The sequence below is a fragment of the Doryrhamphus excisus genome, linkage group LG14 (genome assembly GCF_037039965.1).
Source record: "Doryrhamphus excisus strain RoL-2023G ecotype Guam linkage group LG14, RoL_Dexc_Guam_v1.1, whole genome shotgun sequence".
Taxonomy (NCBI): domain Eukaryota; kingdom Metazoa; phylum Chordata; class Actinopteri; order Syngnathiformes; family Syngnathidae; genus Doryrhamphus; species Doryrhamphus excisus.
Window position 1 is genome coordinate 15,816,528 of NC_136370.1, and position 20,481 is coordinate 15,837,008.

The 20,481-nt window shown below is 41.1% G+C and overlaps 4 protein-coding genes across 9 annotated transcripts in view; 2 read left to right on the forward strand and 2 right to left on the reverse strand.

Annotated features, from left to right (window-relative positions):
• Window positions 1-13,751, forward strand: part of eml5 (EMAP like 5) — a 43,838-nt gene extending 30,087 nt beyond the window's left edge. For 3 of the 5 annotated variants that reach the window (XM_058090512.2, XM_058090513.2, XM_058090514.2), the window contains 26 exons: window positions 108-219; window positions 353-480; window positions 885-1,026; window positions 1,113-1,265; window positions 1,759-1,890; window positions 1,966-2,054; window positions 3,603-3,779; window positions 3,842-4,043; window positions 4,121-4,247; window positions 4,435-4,449; window positions 5,708-5,716; window positions 5,996-6,074; window positions 6,371-6,500; window positions 6,582-6,680; window positions 6,769-6,789; window positions 8,178-8,351; window positions 8,436-8,644; window positions 9,336-9,493; window positions 9,567-9,681; window positions 9,760-9,948; window positions 10,915-11,087; window positions 11,298-11,460; window positions 11,550-11,653; window positions 11,730-11,883; window positions 12,412-12,512; window positions 12,598-13,751. In XM_058090512.2, the coding sequence (XP_057946495.2) occupies window positions 108-219; window positions 353-480; window positions 885-1,026; window positions 1,113-1,265; window positions 1,759-1,890; window positions 1,966-2,054; window positions 3,603-3,779; window positions 3,842-4,043; window positions 4,121-4,247; window positions 4,435-4,449; window positions 5,708-5,716; window positions 5,996-6,074; window positions 6,371-6,500; window positions 6,582-6,680; window positions 6,769-6,789; window positions 8,178-8,351; window positions 8,436-8,644; window positions 9,336-9,493; window positions 9,567-9,681; window positions 9,760-9,948; window positions 10,915-11,087; window positions 11,298-11,460; window positions 11,550-11,653; window positions 11,730-11,883; window positions 12,412-12,512; window positions 12,598-12,634 (3,192 nt within the window). In that variant the 3' untranslated portion in view covers window positions 12,635-13,751. The remainder of the gene's footprint in view (window positions 1-107; window positions 220-352; window positions 481-884; window positions 1,027-1,112; window positions 1,266-1,758; window positions 1,891-1,965; window positions 2,055-3,602; window positions 3,780-3,841; window positions 4,044-4,120; window positions 4,248-4,434; window positions 4,450-5,707; window positions 5,717-5,995; window positions 6,075-6,370; window positions 6,501-6,581; window positions 6,681-6,768; window positions 6,790-8,177; window positions 8,352-8,435; window positions 8,645-9,335; window positions 9,494-9,566; window positions 9,682-9,759; window positions 9,949-10,914; window positions 11,088-11,297; window positions 11,461-11,549; window positions 11,654-11,729; window positions 11,884-12,411; window positions 12,513-12,597) is intronic. The other 2 variants (XM_058090515.2, XM_058090516.2) reach the window with 1 other exon arrangement.
• A 106-nt stretch (window positions 13,752-13,857) lies between these two features.
• On the reverse strand, window positions 13,858-15,749 carry isca2 (iron-sulfur cluster assembly 2). Its single transcript, XM_058089994.2, has 4 exons — window positions 15,658-15,749; window positions 15,268-15,436; window positions 14,351-14,466; window positions 13,858-14,271 (listed from the first exon to the last, which is right to left on the reverse strand). The coding sequence occupies exons 1-4, from the start codon at window positions 15,696-15,698 to the stop codon at window positions 14,097-14,099; spliced, it is 501 nt and encodes a 166-aa protein (XP_057945977.2). The 5' UTR covers window positions 15,699-15,749; the 3' UTR covers window positions 13,858-14,096.
• On the forward strand, window positions 15,397-17,369 carry LOC131139989 (NPC intracellular cholesterol transporter 2-like). Of its 2 annotated transcripts, none has more exons than XM_058089996.2 (5): window positions 15,397-15,452; window positions 16,377-16,480; window positions 16,574-16,681; window positions 16,758-16,930; window positions 17,214-17,369. In XM_058089996.2, the coding sequence occupies exons 2-5, from the start codon at window positions 16,399-16,401 to the stop codon at window positions 17,298-17,300; spliced, it is 450 nt and encodes a 149-aa protein (XP_057945979.1). In that variant the 5' UTR covers window positions 15,397-15,452; window positions 16,377-16,398; the 3' UTR covers window positions 17,301-17,369. The 2 variants fall into 2 exon arrangements, with proteins under 2 accessions (XP_057945979.1, XP_057945978.1); XM_058089995.2 differs by lacking the exon at window positions 15,397-15,452 and adding an exon at window positions 16,021-16,169.
• A 392-nt stretch (window positions 17,370-17,761) lies between these two features.
• gskip (gsk3b interacting protein) lies at window positions 17,762-20,473 on the reverse strand. Its single transcript, XM_058089997.2, has 3 exons — window positions 20,212-20,473; window positions 18,647-18,891; window positions 17,762-18,565 (listed from the first exon to the last, which is right to left on the reverse strand). Exons 2-3 carry the CDS (start codon window positions 18,887-18,889, stop codon window positions 18,407-18,409), a joined length of 402 nt encoding a protein of 133 aa, XP_057945980.1. The 5' UTR covers window positions 18,890-18,891; window positions 20,212-20,473; the 3' UTR covers window positions 17,762-18,406.
• Between the last annotated feature and the right edge of the window lie 8 nt (window positions 20,474-20,481).

Consider the following 20,481-nt stretch of genomic DNA (forward strand, 5'->3'; position numbering starts at 1 on the left):
AAGATGTGATATCATAATGGACGTTATTGTATCTTACCAAATGAATTGTATGTCTTCCGGTGACATGTTCATTCAGCTTTAAATAGGACGTTATGCTGTCACTGTAGGGATTTGTGACCGGAGGCAAGGATGGTATAGTCGCGCTCTGGGATGACACATTTGAAAGATGCCTCAAGACCTATGCCATCAAGAGGGCAGTCCTAGCTCCGGGCTCTAAGGGTAATGTAGTCATCTAGCGGCGGATATATTATGCATTTATCACTGAGCCCGTTCAATAACTCTCGCTGAAAGACAAACCTCATCCATCCTGGTTGAAGCAGAAATAACCTCTTTTATTTTCTCAACTCTGCAGGCTTGCTTTTGGAGGACAACCCATCCATACGTGCCATATCTCTTGGCCATGGTCATATTTTAGTAGGAACCAAGAATGGAGAGATCCTGGAGGTGGACAAGAGTGGCCCTATTACGCTGCTTGTCCAGGTACAATTAATTGTTAATTAGTGTGTTCACTGCTAATTGATGTGTTATGGATTTCTCAGTCTTTGAGCGAACACATGCAAATCTATAACCCACTGTTTTACGCTGATATAAGACAAGGAAATGCCCGTAAAAACAATAAATTGTTGTTCCTGGAGGCACAGTTGTTGGTTTAGCTAAGCGAAGCTCCTAGCAAGGCTCCCTTTTCTTTAAACTGTTGGTGGTATTGATGGTCTTTTTTCAGTGTTTACCATTACTACTATATTTTCACAGATGGGCCAATCGAGTTACTAAGCATTTGTTGCACAGGAAGTAGATCATTCTCGAAAAATGTATACATAGAGAACTTCACACCGGACTACACTGTCCATCTAAGAATACTAAATGTGCTATGGATGGTGATGCAGGGTCACATGGAAGGCGAAGTCTGGGGCCTGGCCACCCATCCCCATCTCCCTCTTTGTGCCACCGTCAGTGATGACAGAACCCTGCGCATATGGGACCTCTCCCCCAGCCACTGCATGCTGGCTGTGCGCAAGCTCAGGAAAGGTGGGTCTCTACCAGAAGACTGTACTCTACAGTATTTCCTCCCTGCATCGGTCCCAGGTCATTAGGAAGCAACTTGTCATCCACAGGTGGCCGCTGCTGCTGCTTCTCCCCTGATGGCAAAGCCTTGGCAGTCGGTCTGAACGACGGCAGCTTTCTCATTGTCAACGCAGACACCCTGGAGGACCTGGTGTCCTTCCACCACCGCAAGGACATCATCACAGACATCAAATTTTCTCCAGGTTTGTACTTCTTTGCCTACATTGTCATATAATTAGGGTTGTGAGATCTCGAGACACCCCAAGTTTTAACCAATTTAACCCGTAAAATTAAAATCTCACAGGAACAGGTCATCCAGAACAGACTATGGCATCACTACTGTGAATTATATTACACATAACATGGAAGGATTACAACCGTTTTATGCACGCTAGAAACCTTGCAATCCAACCTACCTCTGTGTTCCCAGCATCACTCATCCTAGTGTTTTTTTTCATCGCAGTTAAACAGCTACAACAGTTTTAATGTCCAAACAGAAACTTTAGTAACAACATTTAATCAAACTTTTTTAAGATATGTCAGATGTAAACATAATCTCTGCATATGACTTCTATCCAAACGTGTGAAAATCTTCACTTCTTCCTGGTTATGGCAGTCATGTTGATTTCCGTAGGACTGAAAAGTCGAGAGAGGAATTGCGAAACCATTAAGTGACGCCATCTTGTCCCTACTCAGGTTCCGGCAAGTACCTCGCAGTGGCATCAGGTGATACTTTTGTGGATATTTACAATGTAATGAGCAGCAAACGCGTCGGCGTGTGCAAAGGATGCCTCAACTCCATCACCCATTTGGATTGGGACAGGAGAGGTAGACCCATCATAGTTAGTATTTTTCAATTAATCATAAATAACCAAATAACCCCATGGGCTCTGCCATTCACAGGAAAACTAGTCCAAGTCAATACCAGTGCCAAAGAGCAGTTTTTCTTCGAGGCTCCTCGTGGGAAGAGGCAGACCATCCCTGCTACAGAGGTAAGCAGGATTAAGAGAAACCAGAAACAACAGAATGTTGTCCTCTTTTGGTGATTTTATTTAGGTTATGATGTGGTACTGATGAGACATACATACAAAGACAAATAAATGATAAGTAACGTAATGTAACTCATATTACACAAGTATAATGATGAGCTAAATGCACCCTACACACTGAAATTCAACAAAGAAACCAAGCAAACATGACACTCACTAGAATAACCCTTAGTCATAGTTAGCTTAAATACTGATATTAGCACCGATGAAAAGGGAGCCTAAGTTTGTGAAAAGGGTGCCCAAACTACTCCACAGCTCCCACAATAAGCCAAAAAAAACCTCACCTTTATGCATTCACGCACAGCATCAACCTGGTGATATGATGTATGAGGCGCAATAAGGCTCAGAGATCTATATATTGTTCAACCGAAAAAACGTCCCGCATTGTGGTGCGTTTACTGACCGCTGAACACCGTAGGACAAACGACACTCTAAGCCGAACATACGATGCAATGTAAATTATGGGCTTTCTAACAGTCACAATGTTTATGAAATTAATATCAATGCGTTTTCTGTATACTAAGTAACAGAGTGTAATCTTGAATGCTGCCTGAGAACTAACACAGCACTCTAAGCTGAACTTACAATGCAATGTAAAATATTGGCTTTCTAACAAGAAAGTTGAGTATCAGTTTCTGACTGTAGAACACTGACTGTAGAACATTAGTGAGCCAAAAGTGGTAATAATGATTTTGCTTTCTGGGTTGAGAACATTTGTATTTTTTCAAATATTGTCAGAAAATGATCCAAAACACTTCATTTGTATTTACTTGTTTTGGGCAGTAAAATTGGGCTGCACGGCGGTCGAGTGCTTAGAGCGCAGACCTCACAGTGCATGCGTGGGTTTTCTCTCCGGGGACTCCGGTTTCCTCCCACATTCCAAAAACATGCTAGGTTAATTAGCGACTCCGAATTGTCCATAGGTATGAATGTGAGTGTGAATGGTTGTTTGTCTATATGTGCCCTGTGATTGGCTGGCGACCAGTCCAGTGTGTACCCCGCCTTTTGCCCAAAGACAGCTGCGATAGGCTCCAGCACCCCCTGTGACCCTTGCGAGGAAAAAGCGGTAGATAAAATGAATGAATGAATGTATGAATGTATGAATGTGAGTGTGAATGGTTGTTTGACTTCCAATAGTATTGCAGACCTGCCAGCATGTACTGTATGTGCTCAGCATCCAATTTGACCCCGCCTCTCGCCTGAAGGGATAAGCTAGGATAGGCTCCAGCACCCCCGCGACCCTCGTGAGGAAAAAGCGGTAGAAAATGAATGAATGAATGTATGAATGTGAGTGTGAATGGTTGTTTGACTTCCAATAGTATTGCAGACCTGCCAGCATATGTGCTGCATCCAATTTGACCCCGCCTCTCGCCCGAAGGGACAGGCTGGGATAGGCTCCAGCACCCAAATGAATGAATGAATGTTTTGCTTTATAAAGTGTGACATAAAGTCGTCCACTAATAAAGTTGTCCACTAATATGCTTGGGTTAGGTGGAGAAGATCGACTGGAGTACGTGGACGTGCGTCCTCGGGACGTCTGTTGAGGGGGTCTGGCCTGTGATCAGTGAGGTCACAGAGGTGACCTCTGCTTGCCTTAGTAATGACAAAAAAGTGCTTGCTGCTGGAGACGATTTAGGATACATCAAGCTCTTCAGATATCCAGTCAAGGTAGGACACCGTGGTCAAGATGAGACTTTCAGTAGTTTAATTATGTTATTCTTCACTCCTAGGGGAAGTTTGCAAAGTTCAAACGCTACGTGGCCCACAGTACTCATGTTACCAATGTGCGGTGGACCCACGAAGACAGCCTCTTAGTGACGGCTGGCGGCAGAGACACATGCCTCATGATCTGGGCTCATGAGCCCGAGACCCATCGGGAACTCAGACAGTGTGACAGCGAGGAATCAGACATTGAGAGCGAGGATGATGGAGGTGTGAGAGCGGGATCTCGGAGCAACTGAATGTCCAAAATGCACCTGCTGTTCTAACCGTGTTGTTTTCGTCATCAGGTTATGACAGCGATGTGACAAAGGAGAATGAGATCAACTACACCATCAAAGCCTTATCCACCAACATGCGCCCCATGACTGGTGTGAAACCTCACCTTCAGCTGAAAGAGCCTTCTGTGGACGAGAGGTATTCCTCCTTAAAGCTCTTGAAAACGTGAAAATAGGACTTCTAGACCTCTTTAATCGACATCTTTTCTATTTTCATCTATAATTCCTGCCTTTTTAAAATAACTTGCACCTTTTCTGCTCTTCTTCTTTCCTGTCATGGCTGCATTCTCTCATTGTCCTGCTTGATTCTTTTATTCCGTCTGAAGACAGGGTGTCGTCAGGTAAGATACTTCATGTTTGTGGCTTTGCATCCCGGTATTGGTAACACAGGAATATACAAGTCCAACATTGTGGTGTTTTCACATTCATTTTTGCTTTTCTATGTGTATGGAAAATATTCTACATGTGCCCATATATTGTATTGTTATGTATTAAGATTAATGTTTAGACTTCCAAAAGAAATATGCTGAATACTACTACAAATACTGCATATTTTTCTTGTATTCATCCAGCCATACATAGTATTAATTGAATAATTTACATTGTCAGTTTAGGGGTGGCACGGCGGTCTAGTGGTTAGCGCGCAGACCTCACAGCTAGGACACCAGGGTTCAATTCCACCCTAGGCCATCTCTGTGTGGAGTTTACATGTTCTCCCCGTGCATGTTCATTTTTGGTACCTATTTTCATATGATTTGGTGCCACAATTCATAGTCGAATCAGACTCCTCCAAATAGACGAGTAATATACCGTATTTTCCGGACTATATGTCGCACTTTTTTTTAATAGGTTGGCTGTTCCTGCCACTTATACTCCTGAGCGAATTATAAATGAAAAAACTGTTTATGTTACATAAACACTGGACACCTTTTCTGTTCATGTTTATTTTTTGTGTAGCTGAATAACCATTGAGGGGCTGCACGGTGGTCGAGTGGTTAGCGCGCAGACCTCACAGCTAGGGACCAGGGTTCAATTCCACCCTCGGCCATCTCTGTTTGGAGTTTACATGTTCTCCCTGTGCATACGTGGGTTTTCTCTGGGTACTCCGGTTTCCTCCCACATTCCAAAAACATGCTAGGTTAATTGGCGACTCCAAATTGTCCATAGGTATGAATGTGAGTGTGAATGGTTGTTTGTCTATATGTGCCCTGTGATTGGCTGGCCACCAATCCAGGGTGTACCCCCGCCTCTCGCCCCAAGACAACTGGGATAGGCTCCAGCACCTCGTGAGGAAAAAGCGGTAGAAAATGAATTAAGCTCTAGAAATAACAGAAATGTATCGAAGTGGTGTTGTTATTTCAGCTGAGTGTATAGACTATGGAGACAGAAGAGCAGCCTCCACAAGGCAGCAGATGTCCTTGAAATGGACTTGGGTTGTCATGGCGACAGCATGGTGCTGACTTCTCTATTTTATGTCCTCAGCGGCTGAGGTGTTGTGTTGAAGTGCATTTCCAAGTGAGCACCGGTGAACACTGTAAGAAAGCTTTTAAGTAATTCTTGTTTTGTTTTGTTTTTTTTTTTGCTATTGCTGCCATACAGAGGGTCAAGGTAAGCTCTTTATTATTATTTTATGTATTCATTATCCAGCTACTGGATCTACGTATATGGAGATATAGTCAATAAGACTTTAATGCTATGATTACTTTAGCTATTTGTTTATATTTACTAATTACAGTACTATGTTGAGTGTCAAATAGTTGCTACTAGTTGCATAATTTTCCGGAAAGTCCTCATTCTTCTTTTCACAGTAATTTAAGTCACTAATGTAAGTAAAATAGACACTTATAAGTGCATCAACGCCTTCATCAGCAGCGGGTCTGTTCGCAGGCCTCCTGTCAGCAGAGCCCTACCACAGCCTGAGAAGCTGCAGACCAACAATGTGGGGAAAAAGAAGAGACCCATAGATGTAAGTCTAACCTTATTATTGTCAAAATAAACAATAAACAGACCGTTCCATATTCGATACAGGTGCATGTCATTAAATCTGAATATCTTTCTAATTTATTATGATGCACCTGTATTGTACTGTAAAAAAAAAAAAAGAACATCTAATCTGCTTTCATGTGAAGATTTATGCGCTGTTCAGACAACCTCTCTGGCGATGCTCTAATTGAATGAGAGCTAGTGCTGGACCTCTTTGTTGTCATGACGACGACCTTTCTGACTTTCTGACAGCCTTCGTTGACTCTCTCTCTCTAACAGGACCTGGTATTGGAGCTGGTTTTCGGTTACCGTGGCAATGACTGCCGCAATAACGTGCACTACCTGAACGAGGGGGCCGACATCATCTACCACACAGCCTCGGTTGGCATCGTGCTCAACTTGACCACATGTAGGTTTCGACGTACGGCACATGCAGTGTTTTTAAAAAGACACCGGTTGACGATTGTGGCCTGTCTGCGTTTTCCTGCAGCTTGCCAAAGTTTCTACGTTGAACACAGCGATGACATTCTGTGCCTGACAATCAACCAACATCCCAAATTCCCCAACGTGGTGGCAACTGGCCAAGTAGGTATGTTTGGGAGACGTTGACCTCTCTCGTCTGCATCTGCATGCAGTACACGTGATCTGAATATTTATTTTCCATCCTTTTTTTTTAGGTGACGCTGGTGACATGTCAGGTAAGAAAGTGTTTAAAAGAAGGAAACCCACATGAAGGGTTCTCATACATTATCACATACTACAGTATTAATTGTCCCTGTACCCTAGAAACCGCCCATGAATGATACGGGAAAAGGCCGAAATGATACTGTGTCAAAGCCCAGGGCAGTGATACAGATAAAATATAGAGTTTAACCATGTCCAGTATCAGCCCCCGTAGCTGTCCACTCAGAGCGAGCTGCTCTGGTATCGTGCCTGTGAAACAACCAATCAGAGAACAGCACACGAGTGCTTAGTGCCTAGTGCTTCTCCAGTCACCAAAAAACCCAAACTTGATTAATGGAACTTTAATTGTCAGACATTGATAAGATAAGACTGTTGATAAAATATTATTGTATAAAATATTTTTTGCAATTATTGTGTTTACACTGTTTAGATGTAATAAACTGAACATTTTCTGGAAACAAAATGGTCTTTAGTACGTGATAATAAGCTCATGATTAAATAGTATGTGATCACAGACATCACATGGTTTGTCTGGTATCAGGCCAGGTATCATGCCCCCAAGTGTCAGTATCAGCCCGAGACCAAAGGTCGGGGGCTCATACTGGCAAGCGGGGGCATGATACTGGGCTGATTTTATCAGTATGAGCCCGAGACCGAAGGTCGAGGCCTGATATCAGACAAACCATGTGATAATTATAGGTTATCACATGGTTTGTCTGATATCAGGGCTGATACTAGCATGCGGGGGCATGATACTGGGCCTGATACCAGACAAACCATGTGATAACCTATAATCATCACATACTACAGTACCTTATCACATACTATGTAATCATGAGCTTATTATCACATATTATTTAATCAAAAGACCATTTTGTTTCCAGAAAATGTTCAGTTTATTACAGTGTAAACACAACAATTGCAAAAATATTTCAACAATAATATTTTATCAACAGTCTTATCTTATCAATGTCTGACAATTAAAGTTCCATTAATCAAGTTTGGGTTTTTTGGTGACTGGAGAAGCACTAGGCACTAAGCACTCGTGAGCTGTTCTCTGATTGGTTGTTTCACAGGCACGATACCAGAGCAGCTCGCTCTGAGTGGACAGCTATGGGGGCTGATACTGGACATGGTTAAACTCTATATTTTATCAGTATCACTGCCCTGGGCTTTGACACAGTATCATTTCGGCCTTTTCCCGTATCATTCATGGGCGGTTTCTAGGGTACAGGGACAATTAATACTGTAGTATGTGATAATAAGATCATCACATGATCACCCCGCGTGCCAGTATCACCCCGAGACTGAAGCTTGAGGGCTGATACTGACACTTGGGGGCATGATACCTGGCCTGATATCAGTCAAACCATGTGATAACCCTTCATTCTGTCTCCCTCAGCCACATCTCCATCTATTCACGTGTGGGATGCCATGACCAAGCAAACGCTATCAGTGCTGCGCTGTTTCCACTCGGGTGGGGTCTGCTCTGTGAGCTTCAGCGCCACGGGGAAGCTCCTTCTGTCCGTGGGCCTGGACTCGGAGCACACCGTCACCATCTGGAAGTGGCAGGAAGGTACAATCTGATACCACATTGGCGGTCTCTATTATATTCAAAAGACCTCAGTTCACCTTAATGTCCCCGGGCTTTGACTCTCAGGTGCCAAAGTAGCCAGCCGGATCGGTCACACTCAGAGGATTTTTGTGGCTGAATTCCGTCCAGACTCAGACACTCACTTTGTCTCAGTGGGGATCAGGCATGTCCGCTTCTGGACGTTGGCGGGCCGAGCTGTGCTCAGTAAAAAAGGAGTGCTGAGCTCCATAGAGGACGCCCGTATGCAGACCATGCTATCTGTGGCATTTGGGGCGGTAAGTAAGCTTCAGATCATCATATCATATTCATCTTCAGCATGAAGACAGCTTGCTGTTTCTCCAAACACTGTTTTATTATTTATCCAAAATTATTGAAATTGCCATTTACTGTTTAAGCAGTACATTGTTGTTCATATTTGATGTCATCTATTTATTCTCCACATTATTATTATTATTGATTATTGTACGGGAGCCAGGCAACGACATTTTGTTGGCATTTGTTGTGCATATTGTGCATATATTATTATATATGTGCATATATATTATATATATATATTATATTGCTATTATATGTATATATTGTTATTGTGCAGTGGCAATAAAGGAAATCTATATCTATCTCTATCTCTATCTCTATCTCTATCTCTATCTCTATCTCTATCTCTATCTCTATCTCTATCTATCTACGTATCTATCTCTCTATCTCTCTATCTCTATCTATCTATCTATCTATCTATCTATCTATCTATCTATCTATCTATCTATCTATCTATCTATCTATCTATCTATCTATCTATCTATCTATCTATCTATCTATCTATCTATCTATCTATCTATCTATCGATCATAATGCTAAAAATGCTGCTATATACGTTGCTATATTTTTAATGAATGTAATGAATTGTTGCTGAAATGTTGCTCTGCCTTGTTGGACCACTAGATTAGTGCAGATTTGTTTTCTTTTCAGAATAACTTGACATTTACAGGTACCATAAGTGGAGATGTATGTGTGTGGAAAGATCACATTCTAGTCAGGATAGTGGCCAAAGCCCACACGGGCCCCGTGTTCACCATGTACACCACACTGAGAGATGGCCTCATTGTCACCGGAGGCAAGGAGAGACCGTAAGTTCATGGATTCACCAAGTGAGGATGATGATGCAGAGGAGGAATTTGCACTTCCTGTTTGTCTGTGCAGATCAAAGGAAGGTGGCGCTCTCAAGCTCTGGGATCAGGAGTTAAAACGCTGCAGAGCCTTTCGGTTAGAAACCGGACAGGTCATAGACTGCGTGCGTTCCGTATGCAGAGGAAAGGTAGCCATGAAAATATGACTCTTCACTTAAAACACAAAGCAATTCTATTTCATCTGATTTCATGCTTTGCTGCTTCAGGGTAAAATCCTTGTGGGAACCAGGAATGCAGAAATTATTGAAGTAGGGGAGAAGAATGCAGCATGCAACATCTTGGTCAATGGACACATGGACGGGCCCATTTGGGGTTTGGGTACACATCCAACCAGAGATGTCTTTCTGTCTGCTGCAGAGGACGGGACAGTTCGACTTTGGGACATTCCGGAGAAGGTTAGTCCTGTCACTCAGACCTCTTGACATCATTACCGCCATCAAAGAAGTTCATTGTTTTGGTATGTGTTGTCTATTATCTATACCAGGGGTCTCAAACTCAATTTACCTGGGGGCCACTGAAGCTAGGGTCTGGGTGAGACTGGGCCGAAAAAAAAAACGCATTTATTAAAAACAGAAAAATATACAAACTTTTTCAGTGCTTTGGTTCCGATTTTCTACAATAAAAGCTCTGAAAAAACTGTTCTCAAATATCTTAATTTTTATTTTTCTGCACAAAATAAGATGAAAAATAAATAAACAAATCAAGAATAAAGAAAATCAATCAATCAGTAATAAATAAATATAATAATAATAATAAAACGGCAAATAATAAAAACTTAAGAAACCACATATAGTTGGTGGGTAGACAAATTATTTTTTTCAGATTAAAATGAACAAAGCATTATTAGAGCCCTGTAGACATGACAAAACACGACTCTAGTCACATTTATACTCTTTTTATTTACAACATATTGCGCAACTGCAGGGTCTTGAGACACATGCTAACTCGCAAACTAGAGAGATAGCGACCTAAACGGTAGCCTTCAAGTTATTTCCTCTAAACTTAAATAGCCAAAAACTTACCACTTCCACACGGATAGGGAGGATAACTATTAACAGTTATTTAACCTTTAACATGAACATTAATCAAACGTAATCATTTTTTCTGGGTACATGATACCATACAGCATCCATATCAAACTAACATTAAACTTTCATATCAAGGCGGGGGCCTCAAACTAGTGTCCGCGTGTTTGAAACCCCTGCTCTATACAGTCGAACCGTGTGTCATTTTTATCCAAATTTTTACCAAGTAAATAAACAAAATTTGGAGCCAAAGAGGAGCCTTTTCGGATCACAGATCACAGATGATGATGATGATGATGATGTAATACAACTATGCATGGGCTTGTGGGTCAACAGAAGATGCTGAATAAGGTGAACTTGGGTCACCCGGCACGCACCATAAACTACAGTCCTGAAGGAGACATGGTGGCCATTGGCATGAAGAATGGAGAGTTCATCATCCTGCTGGTTGCTTCTCTCAAAATCTGGGGCAAGAAAAGAGACCGGCGCTCGTCTATCCAGGATATTAGGTGAGGGTGGTATTTAAAAAAAAAAACCCACAACATTTTCTTAAACTGGTTCAAAGCGATATATGGGACAAGTGCTTTGTCTTCTATGAAATATTTGACATAAATGGGCTCCTATGTGAGTTTATTTCATCAGCAAGTACTACTAGCTATACGATATTAGCATATAATGCTATTTGGCACACTGACAGATCCGCCATATTTGTGTACCAGGTTCAGCCCAAATTCCCGCTTCTTGGCCGTCGGCTCCACCGAGAGCGCTGTCGACTTCTACGACCTTACGCTCGGCCCGCAGCTGAACCGCATCAACTCCTGTCGGGACATCCCCAGCTTTGTCATGCAGATGGACTTCTCTGCAGACAGCATGTACATTCAGGTACAGCGGGACACCACAGCGCTACATTAAGGCCTCACCCCTCACACAAACACACACACACGTCAATTCTCCTTTTGGCTTTGAATCAGGTATCCACCGGTGCTTACAAGCGTCTGGTGTACGAGGTGCCATCAGGGAAGCAGGTCACAGAGCAGTCCCACATTGACAGGATCACCTGGGCCACCTGGACCAGGTCAGATGAGAAGCACTTCCATTGTGTTTTTTTATTCATGCCTGCGTTTGACTGATCCCCTGTTTACGATGTGTAGCGTCCTTGGGGATGAAGTGGTTGGCATCTGGTCCCGTAACACCGACAAAGCAGATGTCACCTGTGCCTGCGTGTCTCACTCGGGCCTGAATGTGGTCACAGGTGATGACTTTGGAATGGTAAAGCTGTTTGACTTCCCGTGTCCGGACAAGTTTGTAAGTATGATTGGACCACCTCTTATTTTATATTTTTTTGTCACAGTAGCTATAGAGTTTACTTTTACAGCAACTCTTTGATTATTGCACCCCCTAGCGGTTAAGTGAAGTAATAGAAATAAAGCGGCGCTGACATGTAGCCCTTTGTTTTTATGCGATTTAGCTGTTTTGCATAGTCTGAAGTAAGCAATTTCATTGGCTCATTTTGAGTGACGTCACCACATTTGGTGTCAATTTACCGTACTAACTGAAGTAATTACACCCGCAATCTGCAGCTTTCGTTGGTCATGGGTTGCAGTATTTGTCATAGCTATTGTATATGTTTTATAAAGTTTTTGGTTTTGGATCAGATACTGAATTATGACAACTAAATCGCAAAAAGCTTGAAAACTGCAACTGTGATTTTTTTTCATTTTTTTAGGCATATGTTTTATAATGTTTTTGTTTTGGATCACAATGAATTATGACAACTATATCGCAAAAACCTTGAAAACTGCAACTGTGATTTTTTTTTTTCATTTTTTTTAGGCAAAACATAAACGCTTTTTGGGTCATTCAGCTCACTTGACAAACATCCGCATCACAAACGGAGACCGCTTTGTGGTGAGCGCAGGTGGAGATGACAGAAGGTATGAGTTTGAATCCCATCACAGTTCTTTTATGACTTTTCATTCAAAATGTCCCTTCTCCTCCTCTTCCTGTTTACCTTTGTAGCCTTTTTGTGTGGAGGTGTGTCCACGCCCCCCACTGAGGACCACATCTGGGCCACACCGCCTGTCACCTATCCCAGCATGACTCTCCAGTGGGGCATAAAGGATGCATTTAAAGGAAGAGCTAGGCTGTACGTGATCAAAATTTACTGCCTCAAAACTAAATGCGTGCACATAGCGTGAAATGTGAACAAAGGTGGCGTGCTTTCAGTCCGATTCTCACATTAATATAACACCGACATTGGATAAAAACATTGTTTATGTGTGTGTTATGTAAGGGATGCATTCTTTTGTTCTGGCAGTTCTGCCAGTTGAAGGCCTATTGTGTTACTAACAATGCCATTTAAAAAAAAAATATATATATATATATATATATACATGTAGCAAATTCAATTAGCCTTAATGTGAGTGTTATGAGGAGGTTTTTGGTGGTCATTTGTACGTTCTATTTTTTTACTTACAAATTCTGTGGCCTTCATCCTGAATGTAACATCCACGGTTATGTTCTGGATGTCAGCATGCCAAAGCAGACTATGCACTGTACACCCCGACCCAGTCACTGTGTCACCCTGATGGTTTATTTACGTGCTCGTGATGTGGTGCTGCTAGTTTTAGTGGGTGTTGTTGACCGGTTAATCCCATTCATGATTGTGTTAGTGCTTGTTAATGGGTGTGCATGGAAGAAAAGCTGTCTCCCTCAGAAGAGAAAATTAACCGTAACTTGATGTTCCGATGCACTCTGAAGTATTTCAGTCACTTTATATAGAGTGCACTGCTATCACGTGTAACAAAAAATGTCACACTTTCATCAATATGAAGGGTGTAAATTAATTGTTTTGTGTTAACTGGACATGTTAATGGAATGTTTTATCTGAAAGGGAAAAAAAAAGTGCAAAGTATTTTGCTCCTTTTACGACAATATAAAAAATATACTACATATTTTGATTTACACCAGTGTAAATATCATTTGTAGATATTTTTTTTTGTATATTTTTGTGACCTGTTTCTTAAAGTCCACTTTAATAATAAAAAAAATATATAAAAGGAAACCATGAACAGGTGGTTTCACTTGTGACTGTATGTTATGATGTGTGCAAATACAAAACTTTATTTAACCAATGTCAAACTATTGGTGCTCAATTATTAATTAAAAGAAATCCTAACTACTTTTGTCTCTTTATTTCAGTTTCAGATTATTATTTCCTTCCTTATGGGGGAAAATGATCAATAATGCTGTACTTGAAATGATGAAATACATTGAAAATAATTTAAAAACACTTTTATTGAACTTAATTGTATTTTCAGCCACATAAATACTATTACTTGAGCTATTTACATACTTGACATGCATGAAGCAAAAACTTCACAATATAACCATCAATGAAATCAGTTAAATAAAAAAATAAAACCCGATGTTTGATTAATATAAACATACTTTGCGTGTATGAAGCCAGTATATCTGTAGTGCAAGTGGCATTGTGAAGGTGCTGCAGAACACAAATGTTAAATTTTGACAGAGAAAGAGCTACCGCAGGAACAGCCGTGATCAGCTTGAGGATTTCTGAGTACTTGGAAGGTGGAGCGGATCAATTCTTGGCTGAAGTCCACTGTGGCTCCTTTCACAAACTCCAAACTATCCTGGTCCACAATGATGCCCACGCCGCCTTCCTCAAATACTCTGAATGCAAAAGAGATGCGGACAGTTGGCATTTAGAAAGCATCTGAAATATTCCAATGTGAAAAAAAAAATACCGTACCTGTCATCCTCATTCTTGTTACCATCAACTGAGAACTTATACTGGAAACCGGAACAACCTCCTCCTTCCACGTGAATTCTTAAGTACTCACCCTTCACCATGATCTCACCGAGTCTCTGAAAATGGAAAACATTACACTACAATCAACGTCCAGGGACAAATAAAAAAATGTGGCCGTACATCTTGGGTTTAGTATGAGTTATTATTATCAACATGTCAGCTATTTATTGTTACATTACGTCTTATTGTTCTATTTTTTCCCCATTGTTTTTGGTTTATTTTATTTCTACAATGTGCAGGCTGCACGCTTGACACCCCTAATATAGGCGGTGACTGGATTTCCCTTTTCAAAATAGGTCATTCCAAATACAAATGATCAAAATACAAGTGAATTGAGGACTATATTGCTAGTTAAAACATTACAGCATATTATAGCAATCTCCGGAATCATAAACCATCCCTCTGACTGCTAATAATGAAACATTCATTCATTCATTCATTTTCTACCGCTTTTTCCTCACGAGGGTCGTGGCTGGAGCCTATCCCAGCTGTTTTCGGGCGAGACGCGGGGTACACCCTGGACTGGTTGCCAGCCAATCACAGGGCACATATAGACAAACAACCATTCACACTCACATTCATTCCTATGGACAATTTGGAGTCGCCAATTAACCCAGCATGTTTTTGGAATGTGGGAGGAAACCGGAGTACCCGGAGAAAACCCACGCATGCACGGAGAGAACATGCAAACTCCACACAGAAATGGCCGAGGGTGGAATTCAATCCTGGTCTCCTAGCTGTGAGGTCTGTGCGCTAACCACTCGACCACCGTGCCGCCGTATAATAATAATAATGAAACAAATATCATTAAAACGCACAAAGACTTGGTGAGTATGTTTACAATCATCACAGCTCACCTTGACACATGACTCAGTAAGGTGGACTTTGTCTTCAGAGGGACCTGAAGGTTCTGGCGTGTGCTGGGTTGAGGCGCTGCTAAAAGGCAACACTCCAGCTTTGGAAAGGTTGCGGAGGGGTCGATTAAAGTGTTGTATACCGGTGATGTTATTCAGGAGAGCAGAAGCCCTGCAAAACACCACTGGTAGGTTTAATGGGATGGAAGACATTTAAATGGTGTAACATACAGTACAATAGTTAGTTCTGGCAAAGGCGAGTCCGCTAACGTCACGCTTGGAAGCTCACTGACGTTTAAAATCAAACTCCAAATTCGGCATCTTATTATGTGACTATATTGTGTTAAAATGTATATAATGATGTCATCTATATAGAAAAAAGAATATATTTACCTCGCAAGGCTTATCACTTTTGACTTTGACGCAGATATCATTGCTTGTCCCACTAGTGAAATCTTCCATAACAAACAACAAGGAAGTCCCACCTCAAAACAGGCAGAAATGTGCTATTGGCTAATGCAGTTGCCACTCAAAAATAGTACACTCGAATGAGCACGGTTCTTTTAAATGATTTGTTAAGATATCTGCCAATCACCCTAGTACGTGCACCCTAGTTTTTAAGACCGATTTATGTCTGTCAGGTTTAATTGTGCACACAATTGTCTTATGTCGTTTTACAAAATACAAACAATTATTAAATATTTATTTTCAGTTAAATGTGTATCAGAATGCATTCGTATATGTTGTTTTCTGACGATTGATTCTACCAAAGACTTGTCCTGTAAGGCTAAATGTCGGGCTTAAATTACAGACATGGGCGTTCTTTTAGTCTCGTGATATGAGGAAATAAAAAGTGCTAGGCTGTTAGTCACGGGTAATCTCTACGGAGCACAGTGTTACAGAAGGTATGTAACTCGTAATTTATCATTTTTCTTTAGCTAATTTCTTAATATTGAATCAAGAAAAGAGTGTAATTTAAGTGAAGATTATGTGGTAGTGTTGACGTGCAGAAAACAAAGTAATCAGTGTGGTCACACGACTGAACAACATGTACAAACTTGATTTAAACGCGCCCTCTCTGATTAAAAACAACAATATTCTTTCTGTAAAAGGTCTGTTAAAGGGAAAATAAACATGGGCTTTGGAGTTGGTTCCGTTATTTTGCTCTGCTTAATGGGACTCACCTGTGCGGATCCAGTCAAGTATGTCGACTGTGGTAAGTTTGCTGTTTTAATCAATTTATTTGAGGATTCAGTAAGGAAACATTTGACTGGTTAAAAATTCATCCTTATCTCTTGATTGTCTTCAGGCTCATCTTCAGGTAAAGTGACTATTGTGGACATTAACCCCTGCACCACTCAGCCTTGCCAGCTGCATAAAGGACAGTCATACAGTGTCAATGTGACATTCAACAGTGGTGAGTGATTCTTAGTCGTTCATGTTTTCTAGAAAGTCTTCTGTTAATATCACTGACTCGTTATGATTGGCTGTAGCTGTGGCGAGCAAGACGAGCAAAGCCGTGGTCCACGGTGTCATCGCCGGAGTTCCTGTTCCTTTCCCGATCCCGATTGAGGACGGCTGTGAGTCTGGAATCCAGTGTCCCATCCAGAAGCAGCAGAGCTATCACTATGTGAACGCTCTTCCAGTCAAGTCTGAGTATCCCGCGGTAAGACTGCATTTACAGACTGCTGCGTCTGTCACAGCTTCATTTGACTAAATATTCAGGTTTTTTAAATGATTTAGATGGTGTTATTGCTGTTACACATGCTGATGAATATTGTGTCGTTTGTGGTTATAAAAGTTTAGTCCATGTACCACTTTTGCCTTGACCCGCGAGACCGTCGAAACTAGGCAGTACCTCTTCCACTTCACTTTTTATGTCTTACTCGTGTTTCAATACAAAGTGCACCAGTTTCACTTGGCTATTTCTTTTCCCTATCAACTTCTAGATAAAGCTGGTAGTGGAGTGGGAGCTGAGAGACGACAATGAGAAAGATTTATTCTGCATCAAGTTCCCTGTTGAGATTGTCAACTAAGTGATCTGCACAGCTTCCGTTTTTTTTTTTTTTAAAGGGAATATGACTAGTAAAATAACTGTAAATGGTTCTACATATAATTCCTTCTTTTATTCACTTGATCAAATTGATTTTAAGATTCATATCTTTGCCATGTTTGACTGCACTGCACTGCACCTAGTCTGCTTCGAGTTGTGGCCATGAACAAAAGCGCAGTAAACCATTACATTATAACTACTCTTAATTCAGGAGCTCCATTCCACTACGGTGCAAATGTCTTAGTGGCTGCTATGTAGTCTGAATTTACACAGCTAACATTTTTGATAATATAAACACTTTTGTAATTTCTTACTAACGTTTTCTTTCAGACGTGAACTTATGTAATTGAAATATGAAAATAAAGAATTATCCTCTTGTGAATGACTAAAATGCCCCAAAATATGCAGTTCAGTTATTTTGTTATCACTCCTATCACACACAAACATCATTCTGAAACTTTATTGGTCTGCAGAAAGGCCAGCAGCAAAGAATGACAGGAAAAAATGCAACATCCTGACTCCGCACAAGAAAGTTTGGCTTGAACTTAAAACCCCCCAAAAAATCCACTGTGGTTAAATTTTACCATAAAAAGCCAAATTGTGGTCATTCAATGCATTGTGCTATGCAGATCAACTTCAGACTAGCTTCATTATAAGTTGAAATGTATTTTCTATCTTTTTCAATCAAGTAGATAAAGAGGTATGTTGTACTTATCTAACCAAACAGTCATTAAGGCAGAATATTTGTATGGAGAACAAGCTTTGGCCCTTAAACTATTTTGGGAAGTTGAACAGATGTCAGTCACCAGGTCACAGCTTTAGCGCAGTCATATAAAAGATGCAGAAATCTTGCACACGGTTACAAATACGCAGCATGAGCTGGAATATTTTTCCGCAGCAAGGTCAACAGCAGAATGTTGCAATCAAGGCCAAGCAACCAGTCAGGAATGAACTACCGTGGAGGCATTGGATGATATGGAACAAAGCAGAGGTGATGGAGATAACACCCCGTATTATAGCAAAATGGTGGGTGGACATTCCATTGTATAATGGATGTGACCAAACATGGTGGCAGCTTTGTTGGCACAATCACTGTCCGTTTTGCTTGAGGCTTTCTAGCCGCTGAAGCAAAGCATTCCCGAAGGCTTCCCTGTATCCTGGACTCAGCGTGTCCAGTAGTGAGTAAACTGTCTCGTGATACTGAGTGTTCAGGTCCTCGTCCACTTGGTTAAAAGCATAGCCCACCACCTATTTGCATGGACAAAACACATTATTAGGAAAAACTTGAAAAGTTGCTTCGACTGTTTGGTTTCTTTTGCTTGATCTTACCCTCAGTCCTGCTTCCGTGAGCTCCAGACAATAGCGGTTCCCCTCTCTAGTTTCCACATTTATATAGGCCACTTCTGATGTACTGCTGAGGTTTTTAGACACCTGCATTTGGGTCACAGCGAAAAGGACGTCGTTGACCACTGCCTCCGCCTCCAGTCTCATGTCCTTGACGTCGCAGAGCACCACGCAGTCGTCTTCGAATGCAGACACCATAGAGTCCTCGGGCTGGTAGTCCACTTCCATTCCTTGTATTTATAAAAAAAAAGAAAAAAAAGCAATGACTCACTGGAGTTCACACTTTACTGTGTCATCAAAACAAGAACTATAACCTCTTATCAAACAACTGGTGTCTCATTAAAAGCACACACTCAGTGTGTACAGTAGATTTAGTCATAAATGTTCATTTTTTATCTGTATCATGTATCGCTTCTCAAGGAGCAGTCGGTGGTGCTGCGCTACCCACTCATCTAAAAAACACGGGCGGCTCGGTCTTGTTTGTGACATGAACAAAACAAAAAGAGGCAACAGAAGAAACTTTATTTGTATTTATTATGCTTTGATGGTTTTTGCTCACTTTTTGTTTCACACCCTAAGTGTCCATACAAAAAAATGACACACATATGCATCACAGAGGACGTCAACTAACGCCCACCCCTGCAACCCATCGCCACAAATAGATTACAGTCCTGTGGGAAACATTGTCGACACTTTTCAAACTTCAAAATTTGTCTTTCCTCATTTGTGTCGAGGTCTGTTTCCTGCATACCAGCTATAAGTCCACCCACAATTCATTTTCCAGGCTGTGTCCATCACATTTTCTACCTTAGCAATTATGTAACACACCAACGCAAAACACTGACTAAGCTGACTGTGATGCTGGTTTGCAAATATCTTTGATCCAAGTTTACTTCTTTTTATTTTAGTTAATATTTCAAAAGTTTGTTCTTTTAAAATATTTGGTGCGGACCATTTGGCACAGAACCACAAACGTGAATGCAATCTTAGCAAACAACAGTGAGGGCAATTTTAAGGTAATAGTGCTATAGTAATATTAGTAGTGGTAATGCTGGTCTATGATTAAGTACGTTTAATGAAGGAAATAGTGTTTAAAATTATACTGAAAACATGATTCACTTTGTCTGAACACTACTTTCCAAACACAGGTCTTGGAAGAAAAAAAAACAAAGGATAGTCTTCGGGTCAATACGGTATTTCGATACTCCTATGTGACGTCATTACATCTAAGCGCTATCATTTACGAGGTAACTGGAACGCACCAGATGACCGAAATAACAGTTTGCTTCAAGCTAACTTTAAAGCAATTACAAACGTTTGGATAACACAGTTCAACATTAATACACATTTTGTTCATGTAATTGTCTACTTTTTGCCTCGGGTTCTCTCGTCTCTATCTGCTAGCAAACAAACCCACGCTGTGTAGGCCACCGGTGTATAATGTGTTTTCATCACAAATGTAATATACGAATAGGTTGATATTAACGTTTCATTTCACTGCATTTAAATGGAAATTAATATAGTATTTGTAACGCTTTCGTTTTTCTCACCTCCTCGCTAGTCGTGTTCCTGCGTGGAAGATTCCAGCCCACTGAGCGAGATCTCCGTGGGGGCGGTTGAGCTGCCTCCTGATGGGAGACCCTTCGAAGCTTTTTACTTTTTGCAACAGCAAAAAAAACTCCAAAATGTTATTCGTGTATGTGAGTTGTTGGGTGTTGTGTTTAAATAACTGCGTTTCAAAACGGAGAAAGTAAGTATACCGGATACTACGTGACTTCGCCATGTAATGACGCAGCTGATTTGTCCCGCCCCGAATGTGT

Coding starts and splice junctions, on each gene's coding strand:
- isca2 (XM_058089994.2), bottom strand. CDS start 15,698: ATGATATCTGCGTCAAAGTCAAAAGTGATAAGCCTTGCGAG. Junction 15,437..15,657: donor AAAGTGATAAGCCTTGCGAG/GTAAATATATTC, acceptor GGTGTTTTGCAG/GGCTTCTGCTCTCCTGAATA. Junction 14,272..14,350: donor AACAAGAATGAGGATGACAG/GTACGGTATTTT, acceptor TTTTGCATTCAG/AGTATTTGAGGAAGGCGGCG.
- LOC131139989 (XM_058089996.2), top strand. CDS start 16,399: ATGGGCTTTGGAGTTGGTTCCGTTATTTTGCTCTGCTTAATGGGACTC. Junction 16,481..16,573: donor AGTCAAGTATGTCGACTGTG/GTAAGTTTGCTG, acceptor GATTGTCTTCAG/GCTCATCTTCAGGTAAAGTG. Junction 16,931..17,213: donor TCAAGTCTGAGTATCCCGCG/GTAAGACTGCAT, acceptor ATCAACTTCTAG/ATAAAGCTGGTAGTGGAGTG.
- gskip (XM_058089997.2), bottom strand. CDS start 18,889: ATGGAAGTGGACTACCAGCCCGAGGACTCTATGGTGTCTGCATTCGAA. Junction 18,566..18,646: donor TCACGGAAGCAGGACTGAGG/GTAAGATCAAGC, acceptor CCATGCAAATAG/GTGGTGGGCTATGCTTTTAA.